Raw genomic sequence first — 23024 nt, 5'->3', positions numbered from 1 at the left:
TGCCATCATATAGTTTCATGCAATAGAGAAGACCAAGAAAATTTTCAAAAAAAGGGTTGGAACATGAATTCTTGTACTTTTGAATGTTCTTGATTTGTGTTGTTATTTTCTTTCTCCATGCCTTAAATATCTATACATTTTAATAATATGTGGAAGATGAAAATACTTCAAGTTAATTAGAAAGGCTAAAGTAACATATGAAAGTTCAAAAGAGTATCTTTTCATTTACCATATTCATTGTAATTAATGTAAGTTAAGTAGTGCCTTCAAAATTTAAAGCTTAAAAAACCTTTCAACTTCAGTAATTAAGTGATGCATGAATAAATAAGAGTAATAGAAAGACTTAAGAAAATCTCATCCTTTGTTTTACTAATTGAAAGTGTCATTGATTGGATAAATTAAAACTTTCTCCCTAACTTTAAATACTTAAGAAAATTAAATAGAAGGATATGATACATACATATCATTGTGAAATTAAAATATTTATATTTAATTAAATAATAAATTAAATTTTAATTTAGTAAAAGGGCAAAATAGTAATTTAACTTTTCACTATAGAGCTTCCCACTTATAATAATATATGATATGATATTGATAAGTTAAAAGCAAAACTAATCTTTTACATTCTGCATCAACTTGAAACAATTAACATTCTGGCATTGAGTCGTTTTGGAGCGACTGCTGAAAATGAAAAATAAAAGCTTTACGTACAGGGAAAACAATACAAAAAAACATACTATACTGCAGGGCTTTTTTCACAAAGCTCTCTCTCTACATTAGCCGAAAAGTAATGGCATCTAACATTTACAATGAATTGATTACTTTTCTTACAGGACGAGAACAAAGATTTTAAGTGTTTTGACAATTATATATTGAGAAATCTAGTAACACAACACATCTATAGAACTTCCATTTACATATTTCAGTTGGAACTTTATCCGCCTCGGGGAAAAAATTTACAGGATCAACTCAAATCTGCTGCGGAGCCTTAGTTTGCTTTTGTAATTTACATTCCAGATGATGTTCGGTTTACTCTTTGCCCACCCAATTTAGGAGCTGCGGGTTTGGTTCCTCGGCTTCGCCCAATTGAAGGTCTTGCTGAGGAAGTTGGCACAGGAGCTGCAATAGCAGCCCAGGGGTCATTGTCATCAAGTGCTCCACTTCTTTTCACGTTCAAAGGCTTAGACGAAGGAGCTGGGGCTGCTATAGCAGCCCAAGGATCGTCATCGTCAACCTTTTTGTTTGCTGGCTGAGAAGTTGCTCTTGGAGCAGGAACAGCTAAAGAACCCCACAAATCTTCATCGTCATCTTTACTCATCTTAAGAGTGGTTTTACCCCGCAAACCAGTTCCTACCACAAACATTAAAGAAAAGAAATTAGATTTGACTTGACAATCAAATGATATTATCTGCTTCCTATTTCTAGTCTTTAATTCCTTCATTATGGCTCTCTAGGGTGGGTTGTGTGGAAAGAGGGTAGGGGAAAGGGAGAGCATTGCCAGAATCAGTTTAAAACTCAAGTTTCGTATAAGCAATCAGACACAACCTATAATTATGAATTGCAGCAGTTGATCCCCCAGGTCATACACAATTTGTTACCCAGCCAAACCCCCATTGATTTTGGACCTTGCCTTTTGTTACACACAAACCAATGAATTGCAACCTTCCTAGAGACATATAGTAGATGGAAGCATTTATTTACACTCAAATTTACCACGCATTCTACCTTGTGGTTTTGGTTGAGAGACAGGACGCCTTTGAGCAGCTTGAATATTTGCAAGAGAAGGAGATGGTTTTGGTTCTTCTTGTGGATTGATATCATCCCAACCATCTTTGTCACTATCATGACCCTCATGAATTCCTCTTTCAAGTTCTCCCCATCCATCAGATGATGCTGGTGATACAGGAATAGGATGATCTGCAACATCTGCTCCAGAACTTATATGGACTGGTTTTATACTCGCACTATCTGCAACTATGTGATCTGACGAAACCAATATCAGTAACAAATCCGGAGACAAAAGGCATCTTCATAAGCATTAAACTGATTTTGAAAATCAATGTGACAATCATCTCAGCTATCCACTAACCGAAGTAGCATAATGCAAAGGAAACAAGTTGGTAAGAATCATACTTGAGCTAGCATCGGAGACTGCAGACGCAAGAGTCACACTAGAAATGGCTGGAGCATTGAGATTCTGTTCAGAGGTTTTGCATCCTTTAAGCGTCAGTGAGCTCATAGCCCAGCTGCATCAAAGCAATGAAGGCATATTGAAGTGAACAAGAAAGAAAAATGCAAACTGAATAAAGGAAAGGAAAATCACAGCTTCCATCACAGTGCATGAACTTCAATTACATTTGCCATTCCTAGTAATAATTCCTCAATAAAATACTCTAATACATACTCAACGCCCTTCAAATTGCCATAATCACAGGAAATACAAGTCAACAGAATGTTTCAGCCATTATTATGGCCAAATTCAGGAAAATAAGCTTTAAATTTTGATTTTCTTTTCAGCTTCTTGCCAAATCAGTGTTGTGGCGGTCAAATGTTGAAGTAGGCAAACATAGAACAGAAGTATACCCAAGCAAACCCGCATTTCCCGGAATCGATGAAGTTCCTATGCTTGTAGTGCTGGTATCTCCGGTGCTCGTCTGTATAAGCCCAAAAAAGACTTATTATAAGCTCAGGGGGAGGGGGGAAGAAAAAGAGATTCACATACAGTGAAAATGCGACAAAGATCAGAAATGGGGCACTGATGGGAGACAAGGATGACTACCACGAAAAGGACAAATTCAAACATGTAGAAAACTCATGCAAGCAAGCAAGCAAGTAAACAACGAATACTTATCTTAACAAGAGTAATATATGTTGATCATACCCAAAATGCCCACTAATGTGGTAAAAGGTTAGATTTAAAGAAAACAAGCCAACAAGAACACCTAAGTTGAACACAAGAAAACATATTCTGAATAAATGCAGAAATGTTCAAAAAGCTTGTTAAATTAGGTCTTGAGCCCAACTCACACCTAGGGGTGTCAAAATGAGCCCAAATATAGGTAATCCACCTACAAAATTACGAATTGGGCTCAAGATAATTTGAATTTGGTCAATCTCAACTCATCCAAGCCGTAACCATTTAAAATGAGTCTTTAATTGCGCCCAATTCAATCTCCAGCCCATTTTAAGACTCTATTTGCAAAGGTATAGTGTATGTTTCCATATTGAAAGGTATGAATAATCTATTTCATATCTTCTAAGATTTATTTATCCATTTGTAAATTATTATTTTTATTTTCTTGAGTTGAAATTCAAATTGTGGTTGTAAAAAGTAAATAACAATATGTTAAAATAATTGATTTTAAGCAGATCAAATTTGATGAGTCATGACCAACCGGATTTCTATTTCAATCCATTAGTATCTCCAATCTTAACCAAACCCAACCCACCCATTTGACATCCATACTCACACCCCCAAAAGCTAGCTCATGAGGGAAGGATTGCTCAAGTACATATAATCGTTACCTTCTCAAAAAAAACATATAAGCACATATAAGCAGACCACCAATTTTAACCTACTCTAATACTCCTCTTCACGCGCAGGCCCAACAAGAGCGTGGACTAAGACTGCAGCGGAACCGGTAAGTCCCTTTGGACCGCTGTCCGGTCCCGGTTAGTCCCGATATAGACCGGTTCGGTCCGGATCCGGGACCGGTAACGGGACGGAAACCGGGATTTACCAGTCCCTCCTGGTTCCGTTTAATTATCGGTCCGTTACCGATCCGGTCCGGTCAATTTTTTTTTTTTTTAACTCTATCCGTTTATAGATGTTGTGTAACGGCTAGTGGGCCCCCCAAATTGCTATTTGACCCAAATTCCAGCCACTTACACTCCTACCCTACCCTCCCCCACCAAAAAAAATAACTTTTTTAATACCCTAAAGTTTTAAAAATTACACTTTAACCCATTTTTTTACTTATAAATACCCCTAAATTTCATTCTTTTAAATCACAAAATCATCTATTCATCTTCTATTCTCTCAACTCTCTACTCTCTACTCTCTAATTCTCTAATATATTATATCTTAAATTCCGGTGTTGCCTTATTCGGGCTTTGGAAATTGGATTTGGAGCTTCAAAATTCAACTTTCAACTTTCCACGTTTGGCTTTTGGCGGTCATAAACGTCTACTTTTTTAAGTAGACGTTCGGTACATTTGTTCCAACTTTTATTTTACATTTCATTTATATTTAAATAATTATTTATTTATTTTGTGATTTATTATTTGCATTATATTTTTCGTATTTTATATAATCTCACGTTTAATATTTTAATATGGATTCCGATAAAAATATTGTTCAAAAAGGATTGGGTAAAAAAAGTGCATTTGAGCGTGTAAAAAAATTGTGTAACTTTACATCCTCCGATAATGCAAAAATCGGTATTCTAAATCAAAAACTAAAAATCTACTATATTAAGAATAAAATACGGATGATTATTCAAATGTTGATGATACAGTTTTTAATATTGATAGTAATTCAAGATTAGATCCTTATCATTAACATTTACAACGTCGCTTTCGTAATTTTGATGAGGATTTGCCTAGTGATAATGATAATGATAATGATATTGATAATTATACTGATACACCTACTTTCGATGATGTTGATGATGAAACTGAGCCACCTACAGCTACTAATACTCCCAGTCCCGCTCCTTTTCGTTGTCCTGCCCCTTTTCCCCCCGTACATCCTAGGCCTAAGGTAGAACGTGCTAAAAGATCGGTTGTTTGGCAATTTATGACACAAAACGAAAATAAAACACAAGTTATTTGAAATAAATGTAAACATAGATTAAATTATAAAACTGTTGGTAAATCTGGTGGGACGGGACATTTGAGTAGTCATTTAATATCTTGTTGTAAAAATGAATTTTGGCATGCTAAAGCGGTAGCGGAAGCTAAAAAAACGGTACAACCTTTCCTGAAAATGTAGGAGTAGGCGGCTCTAACATGGTACAAACACAATTAAATTCGTCTAATGTTTCTGGCTCTAGTTTACCACTTTCATATAGTAGAGAAAAAGATCTTGAAGAACTAGCTAAAATGATATGTGCTATGGGTTTACCACTTAGTTTTGCTGAAAATCCCGGTTTTATACATTATATTCAAATTGTATATAATCCAAATTTTAAAGGATTTGCTAAAAATACAACAAAAAAGGTTGTATTTGATTATCATGCACATCATTTTCAATATCTTCGTTGTTTATTTTAATATAATACTTGTAAAATAATTATTACTTCTGATATGGGTCGTAGTGTAAACGGTAACGATTATTTGACTGTTACTGCACATTGGATTAATGAAAATTGGTATATGCAAAAAAGAATTTTATGTTATAAATGTTGTCAATTGCAAAAAACCGGTAGTTATATTGCTCAAACTATTTAGATATTTTACAAAGATATGGAATATGTGATGAAATAAGTAGTATAACCTTAGATAATGCTTCAAGTAATAATGTTGTTGTTGAATATTTAAAACCTATCTTTGTCCTTTCTATGGTGATAATTATCATATTAGGTATACTGCACATATATATAATTTGATGGTTAGAGATGATGTACAGATGTAAGATAACGGATGTACAAAAGTTGAAAATGCATGTCATTTTATATTTAAATGTCAAGTTAAGTCTAGGTGTAAAGATTTTCAAAATTGTTGTTTTGAAAATAATCTTCCACCTAGAAAATTCTAAAAATAGTGGCTACTAGATGGAATACCTTATATGAAATGTTTGTAGTCGCTTATGAGTATAGAATACCCTTACAAATGGTTTGGAATGCTCATAATTCTGATAGGACATATAGACTAGATGATAGTGATTGACGTGAAATAAATGAACTTATAGATTTTCTAAAAGTTTTTTACTTAGCTACAAAAAGAAAATCTGTACTTTATAGTCCATCAATTTGTACTATTTTGCATGATATCTGTAGGATCTCTTCTAAATTATATCAATTTAAAAATAAACCAAGATTTCAACAAACCATTGAAAAAATGATTCTAAAATTTAAAAAATATTATATTCATATGCCTCAAATTTATTTAACCGCGTGTTTGTTAAACCCTCAGTATAAAGATAAATGGTTGAAAAAATGTATTTTAACTTAGATATTAATGATGTATTAGAAGAAATTCCTAGTTGTCAACAAGTTAAAGATAACATAAAAATTGAAACTAGAAAATTGTATGATTTATATAATGCTAATATAAATTTATCAATTGAAAATGAACCTCAAAGCTCTAGGAGTAGATTTGATGAAGATAATATTGATGCTTATTTATATGATTATCTTGAACTTTCTCACGATAATAGAAATGATTTTGATGCCTATGTTAATCAAAATGTAGAACCTACTGAAGATATTCTAGCATGGTGGAGAAATCGCGGCAAAGGATTTCCAAAACTACAACCGATGGCTCGAGATATATTAGCTATGCAAGCGTCGTCAGTAGCTTCGGAAGGCGTCTTTAGTGCAGCAAGGTTTCAACTTGGAGAACATAGGCATTCACTAGCAGCCGACAACTTGGAGATATCGCTATTATTTCGAGATTTGATTAATGCCGAGAGAAGAAATTTGGGTCGCGAACTACTACCGACCAAATTTCAAGACTGACCCAAATTTCAAGATGACGTTGATGAAGTAATGCATGATTATAGTGACGACGGGATTAAAGCAATGGAAGATCTTTCTATTCAACCAATTCCCAAACATGTTACTAAAGAAATGTTGAATGATTTACGAAGGGATTTATATGGTGGTACCAACTATTTGTAAGAATATGATAATTCGAAATTTAATTCAAACAGAACCCTCCTAGAAGGTAGCTGTGTAAATTAAATTTTTTAATACTCTACTAATATTTTTGTAACTGTAATTGTAATATCAACTAAATATTAATAAAAATATAGGTTATTCGCCTTAATTTGTTTTTTAATATTGTTGTATTAAATTTAATTTTTAATATTGTCAATTTTTAATTTTATAACTTTAAAGATTGAATTCAAAAATTTCAAACTTTAAGAGTTTGAAATTTAAATTTTATAACCTTAAAATTTCCAAACTTTAGAAGTTTGAATTTAAAAATTTCAAACTTTAAACGTTTGAAATTTAAATTTTATAACTTTAAAGTTTGATTTAAAATTTCCAAATATTAAAGTTTATAAAATTTAAATTTCGAACTTTAAAAGTTTGAAAATTTAAATTTAAACTTTAAAGTTTGAATTTAAAAATTTCAAACTTTAAGAGTTTGAAATTAAAATTTTTTAACTTTAAAGTTTGAAAATTAAAATTTTTTTAACTTTTAAAGTTTTAAATTTAAATTTTTAATTTTTTAATTATTATAATAAAAATTATATTCAATTAAAAAATTAAATCTTTAAGTTTTAAATAATTTAAATTTTATTTTTTTATTTAATACTGGTCCGGACCGGCATACTACCGCTTCCCTTCCGAACCGGGACGGAATATGACAAAATTTACCGGTTTACCGGTCTGGTCCGATCCCGATTTTGGAACGGTACCAGTTCGCACAGTACCGGTTCCGAAACTTACCTGTCTGATTCACCCGGTTCCGGTACCGCCGCCAGACTTAACGTGGACCGGGAGCCCATTACCCACCCATTTGACATCCCTTCTCACACTCTAAAAGCTAGCTCATGAGGGAAGGATTGCTCGAGTACATATAAGCAGACCACCAGTTTTAACCTACTCTAATACTCCCCTTCACACGCAGGCCCAAAGAAAGCGTGGACCGGGAGCCCAAAAGGGAATAGACCTGACACCAGTACCATGTAAACATATGACACTTGGGGCCTAACTCAACCTTGAAATCTAGCTCATGAGGGAGGACTGTCCAAGTCCATAGAAGCAAACCACCAGTCAGTTCTCCAACCAATGTGGTACTTAAACCCACTCTAACAAAGCTGAAGCAGTCTAGTGTCAAAGTTTATCCAAGTAAACAGGGAAAAGCCCCCACAAATGGAAGAACAATACTGCCCCACCGAGCAGTTAATTATCGCATGGATTAACAAGTAGAAACTGTTGCTCTGCCAGATAAGAACAAGGCAGTCTATGTCTGCTGAGCAGTTCATGACTTCAAAGGGGTAAAAGACCTTTTTCTTTTGGCTATAACAAAGTTAACCCCACAAGGTAATACCATCTATTGATCTCTCATCAGAGCTTCACAGGAAGAGCTTTAAAACTCAAGACTATTATGTGGAAAACATATGTGCATGAAATAAAAATCAAGAAGAATACATACCTTGTCATGGTGCTGCTTGACTATTTGCAAAAATTGGTCAACCGCTTGAAATGCTTTTTTACGAACATCGCTGTTTCACCAAAAGAGGGCAGAAAGTGCAGACACAGAAATGGTTGTCCAAATGATCAGAATGATTGATTCGCTCAAGCACAATGAAGGTTTGCAAAGTAATATCAAGCAGATAAACATCAAATAATCTTCACCGTCATCTGAGCAAAGGAAAACAAATATTCCACACAAATACTCCCTCCACCAAATTCACTCTTCCTACTTTGAGACATTCCAAAGATGTTTTGACAGCATCGCATTAATTATTTTCTTTTAAGAGTTCAACTTAATCTTACTCTTGAACTAATTTTCTTTATACGAAATGTTATTTTTATCAAATTAACTTTCGAATCATTAACCTCATATCCTTAAGCTGCAACTAATATAAGACAAAAGCCAAACTAGTGGAACAGAGATAGTAAAAAAGCCAGAAAGTTGGAAACTGTTTTGAAGTACCATATTAGAAGTTTCTGTAGTTCAGTTTTGCTTGGCACTAGCACAAGCTAGAGGTTCGCAAAGTAAACAAATCAAAACCTTCCTTTTGATAACCAACAAAACCATTGTTCCAGGCCTCCAGCTTCAGAACTTGGTGGATAATATGCCTGGTCCTCTACTGCAAATATGTGTTACTTTCTTAAAGTTCACCCATTACAGCAATGTCTATAAGCATCTAGACAGCCAAAGAACAAATAATTGTGACACTAATTCAGATTGGAGAGCTAACTCAATCAGCCTAACATTAAGCATCCACAAATGAAACAAGCAATAACAGCACTCCAATTAGCTTTACATATTCTGGGAGAGAAAATGCTCCAAGTTACTAGTTTCAAGGTAAATTTTTGGTTCAGTTTCTGAGCACATCCAGTCAACTCTAACGAAGATCTCATGTTGGAGCTGTGTTTTTGCCAATCATTTTACTAGTGACTGCCATAATACTCTGGTTGGAGGTATTTAGTATGGAGAACAGAATGTATTTCATTTCGGGGTGGGGAAGGGTTATGATCTAACTGTGTGTAGTACTGATTCAGATATATGGTCTGATGTAGCAGATGTGAAGGATGGAAATTATCAGGAAGATATTCCTTAGGATATGCTAGTCAACGCAACATTAATTACATGTGAGAGAACAACTACTACAGATAGAAAGCAAAATGCAAAAAGCTGAAGGAACTTATATTGAGGCGTTGGCCAGAGGCAAATGGCAGATCAATGATAATATGCAGGTCATGCAGTCAACTAGGAAACCCATCAGAGTTGAAGGAGATATCTATCCTTTGAAATTAGATCTCCTGAGAAGATGTATGGTTGGAAGATTCATCGGCAAATATGAAAATCCAACTCACAATGCAGTGTGTAGATGGATTTACAACACAGGGAAGGATGCTTATGGTGTTCAGGTGTAAGACATGAATGTTTTCCAATTTTGATTCAAGTTTCTGACAAGGAAGATGGAGGAAGATATTTTGGTTGGTGAATGGAGATGGCCGCGAAGCACCTTGGAATTAAATTGGTGGAAACCAGCGTCTGCCGTCTGGATGCATTCCAACTGTTAAATCTGTGATTGGGTTTGGATCAGAGTTTTGGGGCTACCACTTTTTTATGGAACCAGAGAATCATGAAAGAGAGATAGGTGAGAAATCTCATGGTTGGCTGGAGGCAAGGAAGAGATGGGACTCAAGAACCATCTGAGATGTACTTGAATCAGAGTAAAGAGTCCATTGGAGAATACTCTCCATACACTGGAGATTGAAAACGAAGGCATATATATCTTTTATACTTCTGATCTGGTGCGAGTCTCTGACGAGATTAATCGAACTTCCGGTTGAAGATGGAGAAGTACCAGATTATTCTAGGTGTGATAGATTCTAGATGAAAATACTGAGAGGCAAGGATTCAGAGAACAGTAAATGTAACTTGAAATCAGAAACATACCAGTCTGGATCAATGGTAAGTACGACAATATTAGGTAAAATTTTTGTTGCAATCTCTACTATGTCATAATAAGAACTGGTAGCACTCAATGCCATGACACCTGCCACAAAGAGTATTCACATCCATTAATATGAAGAGAGGAAAAGGAGGAATAGAAATGGCAATCACGATCATCACAAAGTCAAAAGATTCTAAGCAGAAAATATCAACTCAAGAAGATTTATTCAGCTAATCAATATGAAGTAAATAAAATGCAGAAAATATATGTTCCTACCTGCTCCTCTGGCAGGTGAAAATGTATCACGCAAGGCACGAACAGTGAACGCATTAATTAGAACTCTTTTCCTTGTCTACAAACAAAAAGCTCCATCAATTTCCATCTCTACAGAAAGAGGCCTTGCAAAAGCATCAAAAAGAAAGTGTAATAACATCTGTGCATTAATTTTTTTCTTTACACATGAGAAGTGTAACCAATATAAAGAAAGTGCTTTAGACATTTGAAGAAGCATTTCACTTTTATGAATTCTGCACTTGTATGAGCATGAAACAATCAACTTCGTACCCCCTCGTTGAGGTAACTGGCAATGTTTCCAAGCAATATGGTTGTGTTCGTTCTAATTGCAGGTTCTTCATCAACCTAAATAAGCAACAAATAGAAGAGCAAAAGACTGAAGCAAAGAAATTAGACACACAAGCAAAATTAGTAATTTTGCACTTGAAGATGCATACCTGTAGCTTGGAGAGATATTTCAACAAAGATCCGGATATAGTGTGATGTGACAGCTACAATGAGAATAGGAAGGGACATCAGTTTGCAAGATCCTAGTAACAAACATAATATGCAACTTCTTAACTGGTAAAGCATGAAGATTTCTAAAACACCAATATATCCTTGTCAGATACCATAAAACAGATCAGGGGCTGGTCATGTGCCATAAACATATTGACCGACTTCTGATTTGTTTATGTTCAAACTATCAATAGCATATCTTTGAAAATGACTTTTTCTTCAATGCATTGATGACATACTATATGATAATTTTAGTTTTCTAAAGTATGGAACAAATTTAGAGAAGAAAGAAGTAAAATAAAAGGATGAGAACATCTTCTATTATCAGAACTCACATTTTCTTTAATCCAGAACTCATTGTAGTACACAGTCCACTAACCATTCTCAAGACATCATCTTACTATATTTGTGGCAGTTCAGATAGGTAGTGATTCTTTTTTTTCTTCTTTATAACCGAGAAATCCCCATGGGCTAGTGGCAGATGGTTTGAAATTCGGTGGATAATGGACCTGCCCCTTTAACCTTATCCATTACATGACTACAATATCAGGCTTGTCTATGACGAGGTTCAAACCAATGACACGCGCCTAAACCACACATCGCATGATGCACTCTTACCACTAAGCCAAGGCCCTGGGCATAGGTATAGTTGTTAGATGACCAATTAATAAATAAAGATGTTTAAGAGTGGGATGCAGATGCTTAGAATCAAGAATTACAGATTGCCCAGATCATACTTCATGAGGAAAGGGTCAAGTTATAAAGTAAATAATGCTTCAGTTCAAGTAGCCAGTTGTAACTTGCATGTAAAAACATTTAATGACGAACCATCTATAGAACTTATCCCAAAAGTTGAAAAGTTGCCACCAATTTGAAATAATAGAAAGTACAGGAGCTATAATAGAGAATGCATATACCTTAGGAGCTAATACAAGCATAGATTTAAGTGTCAACTCCCGAAGAAATGCAGATGTGTCAGAGAACCCAGTAGCCACATGTGTATACACCTGATCAAAAGTATTATTAAACATTCCCATGATCCAAGTGCCAGAGGTTTTTCAGTTCTTGGACATGTGTGCTTTGAAAAGAATAATTGTGTGCTTTGAAAAAAGTAGTTGTGTGCTTAAAATTTAGTGACAACGATGTATTCACTAGTTCCATACCTGCTCATCAACAATTTGTGAAGATAATGACTCTCCATACTGATCAATGTGCTGCAGTAGACTGACTCGGATAGCGCGATCACTGGAGGCAAAGAGTTTTACAATTGTTGGCAGCACCTATATTAGAGTTATAGGATTGATTAATAACCGAGAGAAGATGTGATCACTTTGCTGGAATCAGAAAGGAATGGGAAAGATGGAAAGTGTTACCTTGACACTAAACTCCTCACTGGAAAGCCAAGAACCCATTTTTAACAACGCTGTTAAAGCAGGTGCAGCAGCAGAACCAAATTCTAATGCTGAAGCGAGCAAAGGGAGCAACTGCAACAAACATTTTTGAATTTTTTCATTTCAAATACAAGCCACATTGAACCAAAATATATTGTGCTAGAAATAATTAGGAATACCTTCTTCAGCACAATTTCACGAGGAAGTTGCTCTGTAAGATTTGGAAGCTTACGGAAGAAAGTGTCTTTTTCAACACTGTCTTTGAGATTAAGAATCTCCATGAACTGTATGGTCTCCAATAACTTGTTTTGGAAATATTCTGCCAATGTATGACTAGCAACTTCAGTGTTCGGCGTGTAAATGATACATTAGAAAGAGAAGAGTAATGATAACACCTCAAGGAAGACACAAATAAAAAAAGAAATGAGACTTGGTATAAACCCAGAGGAATAACTACAAAAGCATACCAGATGAGCAAAAGCAAATGTTCTTCACAAGCTGAATGAACAATTTAAGAACCAGCAAATTAAGAGGTATAACATAGGCCTAGCAAATATTGTTCACATGATGAATGAACAACTGAAGCACCAGCTGATTAAGAGGTATATAACACAGGCATATGCACCATAGGCTGATCAGCAAGACAAGTCAAATAACACTGATGTGATTTAGCTAGACTGAAGTCCAGAAGAAATACATTAGAGTTCAGGACTTGTCTAAAAGAGAATATAATAAGGTTCAGAGAAGAAATAAAAATCCAGGGAGGAATAGAGAAATCTTGGAAGGTAAGATGTATACACAGACCAGGAGAGAGAGAAGATATGTATGCAACAAATTCCACTTTCATTTAGCTGTCAACACTGGCTATAAAGTTTTACTACGAGATGCCTCTGTGAGAAGGATAATAAGGAAAAACCAAAATTGACGAGGAAATGAAATAATTTACTTTCATGAGAGATATCTATTAAAGGTTAGGACCATACCACGACGGCCATGTATATCAATCTCTAAAATCACTTTTTAACCATGAAAACAACACAGCTAAAACAGAGGTTTCATGGGAGCTATGGAAATACGTTGACCTTTTCTTCATAAGTAGTGGAAGGTAGGAAGGAAGAAAGAATCACAACAGACTACAAATACTATATTCCACCTCCAGGAAACATTGATTTACTGATCAAAGATATGTGATAGCTAGCCATTTGCCCATTTCTAAAACAAACAAACCCACTTCTCAGTGAGTTTCTGAATGGGAAGAATCGACTCAGAAGCAAGATAAAACATAGTGTCAAACATTAGCTGGAGCAAATATCTACAGTTAGAAAGACAATCCAGACCAGCACAACAATTATATCATGTGTAACATATATCGATGCAGATTAAGCAACCATTACATTTATCCGAAATATAAGTTAACAACTTTGCAAGTCAAAGTTAATAGTGATACCATCTGCAAATCGGAAAGCTAGAGAAGGAAATTTAAACAACAAACTCAAATGAAAACAAGGATGATTACCACCATTCTCCAGAAGTTTTGATGAATTCAATCTGCGAGCAGGAGTAGAACTTAAGAGACGTTGATAATCTGGAAGTAGAGACTGTGAGACAGAAACATAAGCCAATTGTAACAGGATACAAGAATAAAGCTAGAATAGTGAAGAGAATGCAAATAAAAACCAGAAACATAGCAGCAATACCTTTGGAATGGAAGCAGTATTACGCAGCTCCTCTGTTTTGCTCAACTTTGTACAAGAAAAGAGTTCATAGATAAGACAGCCTAAAAATAACCCAAGAGCAAAAGATTAGTTCATGGTGGAAGAAGAAAATTTAAGAACCAAAGCAGAATTCCAAAGACTATCCAAAAGCTCTAACCTCCATTTACATCCAAAAACTGCGACCCCCTTCCCAGTAATTAAAAAAAAAGACAAACCCAAGCAACAATGATCTGAAAATGGGTATGGGGTCAAGTCATTAGCTAAGAAAAGGTTGATAGTGTGAATCTTTTCTAGTTTTTCTACACAAAGGATATTAAAAGGCCAGAAACATTGACAGGGTCCCACCAAAACAAACAATTTTCAAATGCCCAAATGTGAAACCTAATTATAGAACAACAACATACCCAGTGAAATCCCACTAAATAAGATCTGGGAGGGTAGAATGTATGCAGACCTTACCACTACCTCGTGGAGGTAGAGAGGCTGTTTCCGAAAAAATTAATTATAGAAACATAAACTAAATGCCGGAATGTGAAACCTAATTATAGAAACATAAACTAATGACAAGAAAACATTTATTCTTATAGTGATATTATTAACAAACTAAAGAAGATGTCCAACGTGCCAATCTAAAACCAAAGATACAGAAACTAACCCAAACCCCAAGAATCTATAGCCCAAGCTGGAGATTTTCTTATTGTCGCCCACTCAGACTTGAGTAGCTCCATGGGTTTGTACTGTGCACCTATAAGCCAATCATATTGCTGAAAACAAAAACAAAAGGTAAAAAGTATATAAATTTATAAAGATCATTCACTAAGCGGCATGACAAACGGGAGAGGGAATAGCATTAACTCATCAGACTGCAGAATGGATGATGCTGTGACAATATATGAGATAGTAATGTAGTCCACCCAGCAAAAACAAAACAACAGAAGAAGAAAGAAAGTAGCTAACAAGTGGCTGCGTCTGGAAAATCCCTTGTTATTTCGTTCAGAAGTCAGAACATAAATTGAGATAATATGATACGAAAACTTAAAAAGAACTTCTGTTCACTAATCTAACCCAGAAGCAGAGGTGACCAATAAGTTACCAGCATTGGCCCAATAGAAGACTCATTATTCCCATCAAATTCCGAAAGAACATCAAAGGCATGCAACTTCCAGTCTAGAGTTTGAGTAACGACAACACTAGCCAGGCAAACGTTGCCATGAACCTGCAGTAATAAAGCACAGTTTGAAACAAATCCATCAAACCAATCAATGGTGGAGATTGAGGCAGATGATGGTTCCCCAGCTTTTTACTTTTTTTCACTTATATCTCTAAAAGTCCGCAAATTTTATAATTTCCCTTGAAAAATGGATACCCTAGAGTCTTTTGGTCCAATTCCAGTATAAGTTGGCCCATCTTTCAAAATCCAGGTTCTGCCATGTCCAAGGACTAAATTATGAAGATTGAGTATACAACAAATGCATCTAAACATCTTATGTACAAAGCTACTGCAGTCTGTTTGCAGTAAGCTGTAGTATTAGAACTGTTATGTTTCTTTTTTAGAGATAGGAAGTCTGCTCCTATCTGGTTTTGTATTTATTCCAATTGGTATCAATAATTTTGTTTACCAAAAATAAAAGTTACCAAGTTCAAAAAAAAATTGTTTACCAAAAATAAATTATAAACCTATGTTGCAAATATTCAAAACTTCCGAATCGCTTCCCAAGAATATAGCTAAGTGTGATCTTCAACATGGAAAGCAAATCAATTGGTATTTACTTACAAGTTTGCAGTCATTATTCAAGAAGCTCACAGCTTTCGCTATTCGATGCAGTCCCCATGCGTAATACTCATCTCTGCCACATATGCTGAGATGCATTAATAAGATATTGTCAAAAGTAAACAACACGTTGAAGAGACATGAGAATCACAGTGATATCCTAGGGCGTGTTCAGTGTGAAGGAAATGTTTTCCCGGAAAAAAGGTGGGTTTTCTTTCATATTTTCTTATGTTCGGTAGGTAAGCAAAAATATTATTCTCTAAGACAAGTAGTATGGGAGGTGGGTGTGGTCGTGTAGAGGGTAGGGGTGTGGGGTGATGGAGGCGGGAGCTACGGGGAAGGAAGTGAAAATGAGTTATGTTGGACGGTGGAAGGACATAATCAATGTGTGGTGCCACTTGTATAGCTTGTTTTCCCTACTTTAGGGAAGTCATTTTCCCCATTTTTAAGTAGTTCCCTAGAAAACCTTGTTTTCCATAAATTTTGACCAACCAAACATGGGAAAATGGAAAACATTGTCTTCTTTCCACCATATTGAACACACCCTTAAGACGCCAAAGGATTTCCAAGATCAAATTGTCAAAGCAAAATCACACACAAGCACACAACTGAACTGTCTGAACATCCAACCAATCAGTACTTAAATCTCTCACAGCTACTCCAACATAAAGAACAGCAAAATCATGGTGTTTTCTACCCATTTCTTGGTAAATTCTCCCAACTATATTTGAAATGAATTGGTTATCCATAAAGAGAAAGAAAGTTTTTTTCTAGTTACGCTTAACAAATAATATCCATTGAGACGCACGCTTCAAAATTTGATTTGTTCTAACATCATTTGATCTCAATCCACCAAAATCTCAAGAACTTTCACATTAAAGAGAAAGTAATTTGTCTGAAGATACTTTTTTTATAACCGATAAATTTCCTAGAGCCAATGGTGCAAGATCCGAAACACAGTGAATAATGGGTCTACCCCTCTACACTTCTCCACTTAAATATCAAGCTTTTTGTCTAAAACAGGGTTCAACCTGTGTGGTGAGCCAAAGCAATGCATCAAACATTGTGCTCTTGCCTCTAGACCAAAGCCTCGGGGGAGATACCTTAGTCTGAAAGTACCTAATTCACATAAACCTACTTTTAATATTGAGAGAAAAATAACAAACTACTTCTTCCCTTTCTTTTCAGCTTTCGCACAAATGAAATAAACTTGTGGAGACAAATCTTCCCCAATCTAACATTTAAGAGTATGCAATTAGAGTATTGACACAATAATGATAGTGCTAGATATCTGATTTTAATTACAAATACTACCTTACAAGTTAAAAGAAAAGGTATTGACTCAATAATCAGTCCCAAGTTTAAGATTAAAGAACATGTAGAGCAGATAGTATTTATTGAAATGTTAAACCAAATCTTTTTCACAAATAACATTGTAATGGTTAATACAGATCTCTTTTGTGATTCATTGTGTCTTGCATCTCTGGGAATAATTATTATGCATGTCCAAGTTAAATCATCTCCCCACTATGCCATACAGTTCACAACATTAATACTTCAAATAAATAGCATGAATCTTGGGCAAAAAGTATAACCTACGTACACTCAATGAGGAACACCGAAGCCACTCCTCCAATTGTTCTTGATATATTGATTTCGAAGCCATAAGAAGAAGAGTGATAAAAACATATAAAACAATATGGGCTGCTTGCAAAAAAAATTTAAAAAAAATCTCCCACTCCCTAGCGACCTTAGAAATAGAATAAAAATCCAGTACAATATTTTTAAACACCCAAAAAAAGGCACTTTTAGCACTTTCTTTGTATAACCAAACAATCAGTGGTTAACATCTCAATATATTTTTTTCCTGTAGGTCAACATCTTAACCATTCTTTTGTATTGAAAATGTAAACTTGGTAAAAAAGGAGAAGCAACAACTTCTCAGAAAAATATCACTAGAAATGTGATCGTTGGAAGCAACAACTTATCACTAGAAATGTGATCGTTGGTCTACATTCCTCGTGAATCTAGCTAGATGCCAATAAAAGATTATAGGTACTGATAAATTGCTGTTACTGTATGTCCCCATTATTGAAACACGGAGTTAAGCAATCAAGCATCTGAATCGTAGAGCGGAAAAGAAGCTAAAGTACATTCATACCTCTGGTTACCTTTTAATCCTAATTCCTTGAGCTTCTCCGAGAGTGGCATGACAGGTTCAGTAACAATATATATGGTAACCTTAGTAGTAGAACCATCAAATGTTTCTGCTTCAGTGCTGTAAAGAAATGACAAAATATTTGGATGCCTAACCTGAAAACAACAAACTGACATTTAGAGGAACTCTGATGAGGAGAAAAGAGTAACTCCAAATACAAGACGATGAGAAGTGTCATTATACTCCCAATTTACAACCAATAATTAGCTTACAGTGCGAAGTCGCTTGACTCCATTTCGACCAGCAGCTAGATGTCCATCATTTGCATTACACCCCGTAAGCGCAAATATTGAGACAGGAGCACCATCATCCTGTAACAAGAGAGAAGATCAACTTCTCTATTGGCATGCAGGAAGGGATGACATTGCTCTTCTCTTCCTTTTAGGGGATAAAAAAAAGATGAAAATTATGTGAAAATAGTAAACAGCTTTGCTAAGTATCTGGGTACACTAAGCTCAAAAGTGCTCTATATGCTATTGGATCGTTCAAGTATTATAGCTTAGGGAATCTCACGAGTTACAGTTCCATCAAATAAGAAATTGTTGTTATGATCAGTGTTGTCTAAGGCGTGCTTAAAGTGCTTAAGCCTTGAAGCGAGGCTCAAAACATGTTGAACGCTTCACCTCGCTTAATGTGCGTTTCAGTATCGTCACCAGGTTCTAATTAATATTTTTTCTTGCTAATGAGCCTTTTCTAAAGAAGCAACACTAAACCATTGATATTTCACTATATCGTAAAGAAAATTTAGTTTCTTTGTTCATTTTTGTCATTCGTGTGCTAAATATTATAAGTCTCAAACTAAATCAATAAATTTATATTTTTTTCTCTCTGTGTTTTTCTCCATTTAAGCTCATGCTTTATTTGTGCTTAAAGCCTCTACGGACCTCAGAGCCTTTTTGCGCTTTTTGCTATTAATAATATCAGTTACATTTCAATTTGTTTTGATAATGGGGACATATAGACTAAATTTTAAATTGTTGTTACTATACGTCCCATCATCAAGCAAAAGAAAAGTTAGCTATTGATGGTTTCAGCCTTTCCGGAGAGGTAGAGATAGACCAACGAAGTATTCGGGAGAGATGATCAGACGAGATAGCATGCAACTCCAGCTTATCGAGGACGTGACCTTAGATAGGAGGCTATGGAGGATTTAGATTAGGGTAGAAGGCAAGTAGGTAGTTGAGTGATGTCTTGTTGTTCGTTCATATTAGTAGTCGTAGTATTGCTCTGGTAATTTCTTATCCTTCAATTTATGTTATTATTTGTTGTTTCTTGCACCTCAATCATCATATTGTTTTCTTATAGTTTATGTTCTATTAATATTTGTTTTTTTGTTATTATCTGTTGTTTCTTGTACTTCTATTACTTCTTTTTGGGGCTTTTTTTTGAAATAGTTCTTTTTGGGAGTACTTCAGACTATTTTTCCTTGAGCTAAGGGGGTCTATCGGAAACAACTTTTGCACCTCTGAGGTAGGAGTAAGGTCTACGTAGACTTTACCCTCTCTAGACCCCCATTTTGTAGGACTGGTATGTTGGTGTATCAAGCTAGAGCAACTTTTTATGGCTAAGCAACAAGCATCGATTAGCATACTAGATAAAAGTAGAGCACATAGGAAGTAACTTCTAGAAAACAATCATATTAGAAGCAAAAGATCCATATAGGTGATATCAATGAATTGAGACTAAGGCTTAATCATGTCAAGATACTTCCTTTCAGTCCAGTTTTTGCAAAAATTATTTTTAGACTGTTTAGAGAAAATATGCTAGCAGAAAACCAAGGGAAACTCTACTTATAGAGAAACCTAAACTACATCATATTAGTATGAAGCAGGTACAAATGAGAGCGGAATGGGTGGTGAGGATTCGTATATCCATCCCAAACATGTTGAGGCACGATTACTGTTGTTGTTGTTGTTACGTAGCAACAAGCTTTGGGTTGCAATAAAATAAGTGTATTAGCAAATATAATGCATGCAGTAGCTTTGTGTATTAGACTATTAGTAGTCCCTTGTTTGGTGCACTTCTATATGCCATGTATAACTAATGCTTGCAGTAGTTATTCTGTTATGAATCTTCAAGGAAGGATCGATTTCCAGAGCGATATATAAATCAACTCGTTAAAAGGAAGGTTGAAACCTTAAAAGTTCATTAAAAGAGAGAACCCCGATCTCTTCAGCTTTTGAAAGGGAGACTGAAACCGAAGAGTTCAATGAAAGAGAAGTCTTATTACATTAATAGTAAGTCTAACTCTTATGAAAGTAGAAGACCTAAATCATATTCCAAGCTAATAACTATAACTTCACCTAATCCTTATGAAACTTTGAAACTAAACCATATTCTAGAATAATAAATAAAGCAACTAAAAATATAATTAAATACTTAAATTAATGACTTCCAATGCATCCCTACATTACTCCCCTCACATTGAAAGAGCTTGTCCTCAAGCTCAAGTTTCGAGGCAATCATCCGGAAAATTTGGATCAGTATCAACTTATCGAATTCCAACCCTAGCTTGAAGTTGACATTGATAAATTTCAACTCTATCCATTTGCTGAAGCACAACTAATTTGCCATCATGTTGCTACTTTCATGAGGTCCGAATCGTTAATATTCTTCCCAACTCATTAAGACTTTTGCTAGTTTAGGTTGATAATACCATAATGGTGCTAGTTTAAACATGTGAAATCCAGCCATACCAATCTTTTTTGCTTTTGTTTTACGTTGAATTTTTTAAAATAAATGTTCACGTGATGTGCCCGAATTAAAGGATTATTGATGCCGTTATAAGTAGGTGGTGTATTGCCTTTTGTAACAGGATTTGTTGATATGTTGTTTGGGCACTATTTGACTCAGGTTTGTGGGTTGCTGGTTTTGTGGAGTCAATTCCCAATCTAGACAATTGTTCTTGGATGACTTGGACAATTCTTTCAATGGGGCGTTGTTCCATTGCTGCAATTTTAGAGTCCATTAGGGTTTCCGTAATGGTATGTCCTCCTTGAAATCGAGAAATGATCTCATCACTCATTGTGTTAGGCTTTGATACCAGATTGTTATGAATCTTTAGGGAAGGATCGATTTAATACATGCATTAGCATGGTTAAAGACCCAATTACCTCTAAAAAACACTTTTACATCTTTTCCACCATAATTGTGAAGGATACTTTTGTAAATAAATATTTTTATATAATGCATACTATTTTTAATAAATCAAAACAAACAATGCATAAGATATAATCTATGCATAACTAATGCAAGTTTAACTAATACATGCAATACTAATACACTCTAATGAGCATTATTTGTATACACTCTACCAAAAGACCCCTTATTAAGTTGATATTGCTTGGATCTTCTTTACAGTTTACTCTTGTTTTTACCATTACTTCTAAATGGAACAGGCGAAGAGAGTCATGTGTTTGTTCCAGAGAATTTCATAAGAATAATCAAAATAATATCATCCACGGATTTTGGTTAAGTTCTTTTTGTAAAAATGGAAGGCCATAAACAAAATGACAATTTGGTACAACTCAATTCGGCCTCCCCCTCTTGAGTTATTAAGGTGCATCCAAAGTAACCAGCGGGTTTTTTTCCTTTTGATAAGTTAAAAACTAAAAGATCATTTTCAAAGACCACGTAAGGTGCTTGAAGATGCTAGTAAGTGCATTGCAATTTGATCATGTGTACTCTCAGTTCCACAAGTATAAAATGGTTTTCTGTACAAGTTAAATCAGATAAGATCTACCAAACTAGTTGTGACACCATGAACATAAATTTTGCACGAATCAGATGAAACTACAATAACTAACAGCTATGCTCCGAGTATAGTGGGATAGAGCGTTGCTACTATAAATCACTCCAGCAGCTTATCTGTTGACACCTAAGAAGTAATGAACTAACAGAAAATAGAGAAGAAGTACACTCCTAACTCCCAAGTTCCAGATACCCGGTGGAATAGTCCAGGTTCAAGCACACTGGGCTAGACACCACAGTCATTTTAGAAAGAAAAAAAAAAGTTCCATCCAAAAATCACCAACATTACATAATTCAAAATTACATTACCTACCTAGTCATCATTACACGAGCCAGCATAGAAAAGAGAATCAATTTTATTAAGCATCAACAAAAGCAAATGTGATAAATTCCATAGTAGAAACATAAACCTGAATGTTCAGCTGAGAGAAATGAAAGGAGATAAGACTACACCAGGGAAAGCATCCAAGAGTAAATAACGCATAATTGAGTAGAGAAAAAGCGTGGCAACTAACCTTGGAAGTGCCACGGTAGTGAACCCACGATCCCCAAGCAATGGAATAAGGTTCGCCGATGTTGTAAGGCAGATCCTTGAGTCCCGTCCCGGATCCGCCGACGACGCCTTTCAAGAACTTGAACATCCTCTAACTTCCGGTAAAACGCACCAATCTCCGATCAAGGTTAGGAGCGAGTATTTGATCGGAGTGTTTAGGAACTGAAATTTGATAAACTACTGGGAGTACTTAATTATGTGTATGCTTAGAGAAAAATACTTGTAAAAGATTTGACTAGTACAAAAGAAATTAAACAGAAAATGAGTCAAAATTGTTTCTAAACCGTCTAAAATAAAATGTGATAATTTTACTCTTCATTTGTAAATAGGTAAAACTTAAATACATGTAATCTAACTAAGGGTGTGTTTGGTACGAAAGGAAAATGTTCTCGCGAAAAATAATTTGACTTATTTTCTCATGTTTAGTTGATGAGTAGAAAATATTTTTCGAAAATTTTTTTGAATGTTTGATTTATAAATGAAAAATGTTTATGAGAAATATCTTTTATTTTATTACAGTAGAAAATA

General features: G+C 35.0%; 1 protein-coding gene across 2 annotated transcripts; it reads right to left on the bottom strand.

Annotated features, from left to right (window-relative positions):
- Positions 1 to 599: 599 nt before the first annotated feature.
- Positions 600 to 22800, bottom strand: LOC101252783 (uncharacterized). Of its 2 annotated transcripts, none has more exons than XM_010323816.4 (21): positions 22459 to 22800; positions 18406 to 18504; positions 18137 to 18288; positions 15979 to 16063; positions 15298 to 15420; positions 14860 to 14968; positions 14187 to 14266; positions 14006 to 14087; positions 12669 to 12808; positions 12472 to 12582; positions 12262 to 12378; positions 12016 to 12105; positions 11038 to 11091; positions 10871 to 10945; positions 10583 to 10658; positions 10309 to 10408; positions 8329 to 8398; positions 2584 to 2654; positions 2134 to 2246; positions 1726 to 1983; positions 600 to 1350 (listed from the first exon to the last, which is right to left on the bottom strand). In XM_010323816.4, exons 1-21 carry the CDS (start codon positions 22582 to 22584, stop codon positions 1007 to 1009), a joined length of 2475 nt encoding a protein of 824 aa, XP_010322118.1. In that variant the 5' UTR covers positions 22585 to 22800; the 3' UTR covers positions 600 to 1006. The 2 variants fall into 2 exon arrangements, with proteins under 2 accessions (XP_010322118.1, XP_010322119.1); XM_010323817.4 differs by having other exon boundaries at positions 15979 to 16051.
- Positions 22801 to 23024: the final 224 nt, after the last annotated feature.

This window comes from Solanum lycopersicum, chromosome 6, assembly GCF_036512215.1.
Source record: "Solanum lycopersicum chromosome 6, SLM_r2.1".
NCBI classification, from domain to species: Eukaryota; Viridiplantae; Streptophyta; class Magnoliopsida; order Solanales; family Solanaceae; genus Solanum; species Solanum lycopersicum.
The sequence above is the reverse complement of the archived record's forward strand: the minus strand, read 5'-3'. Positions and strand labels throughout refer to the sequence as shown.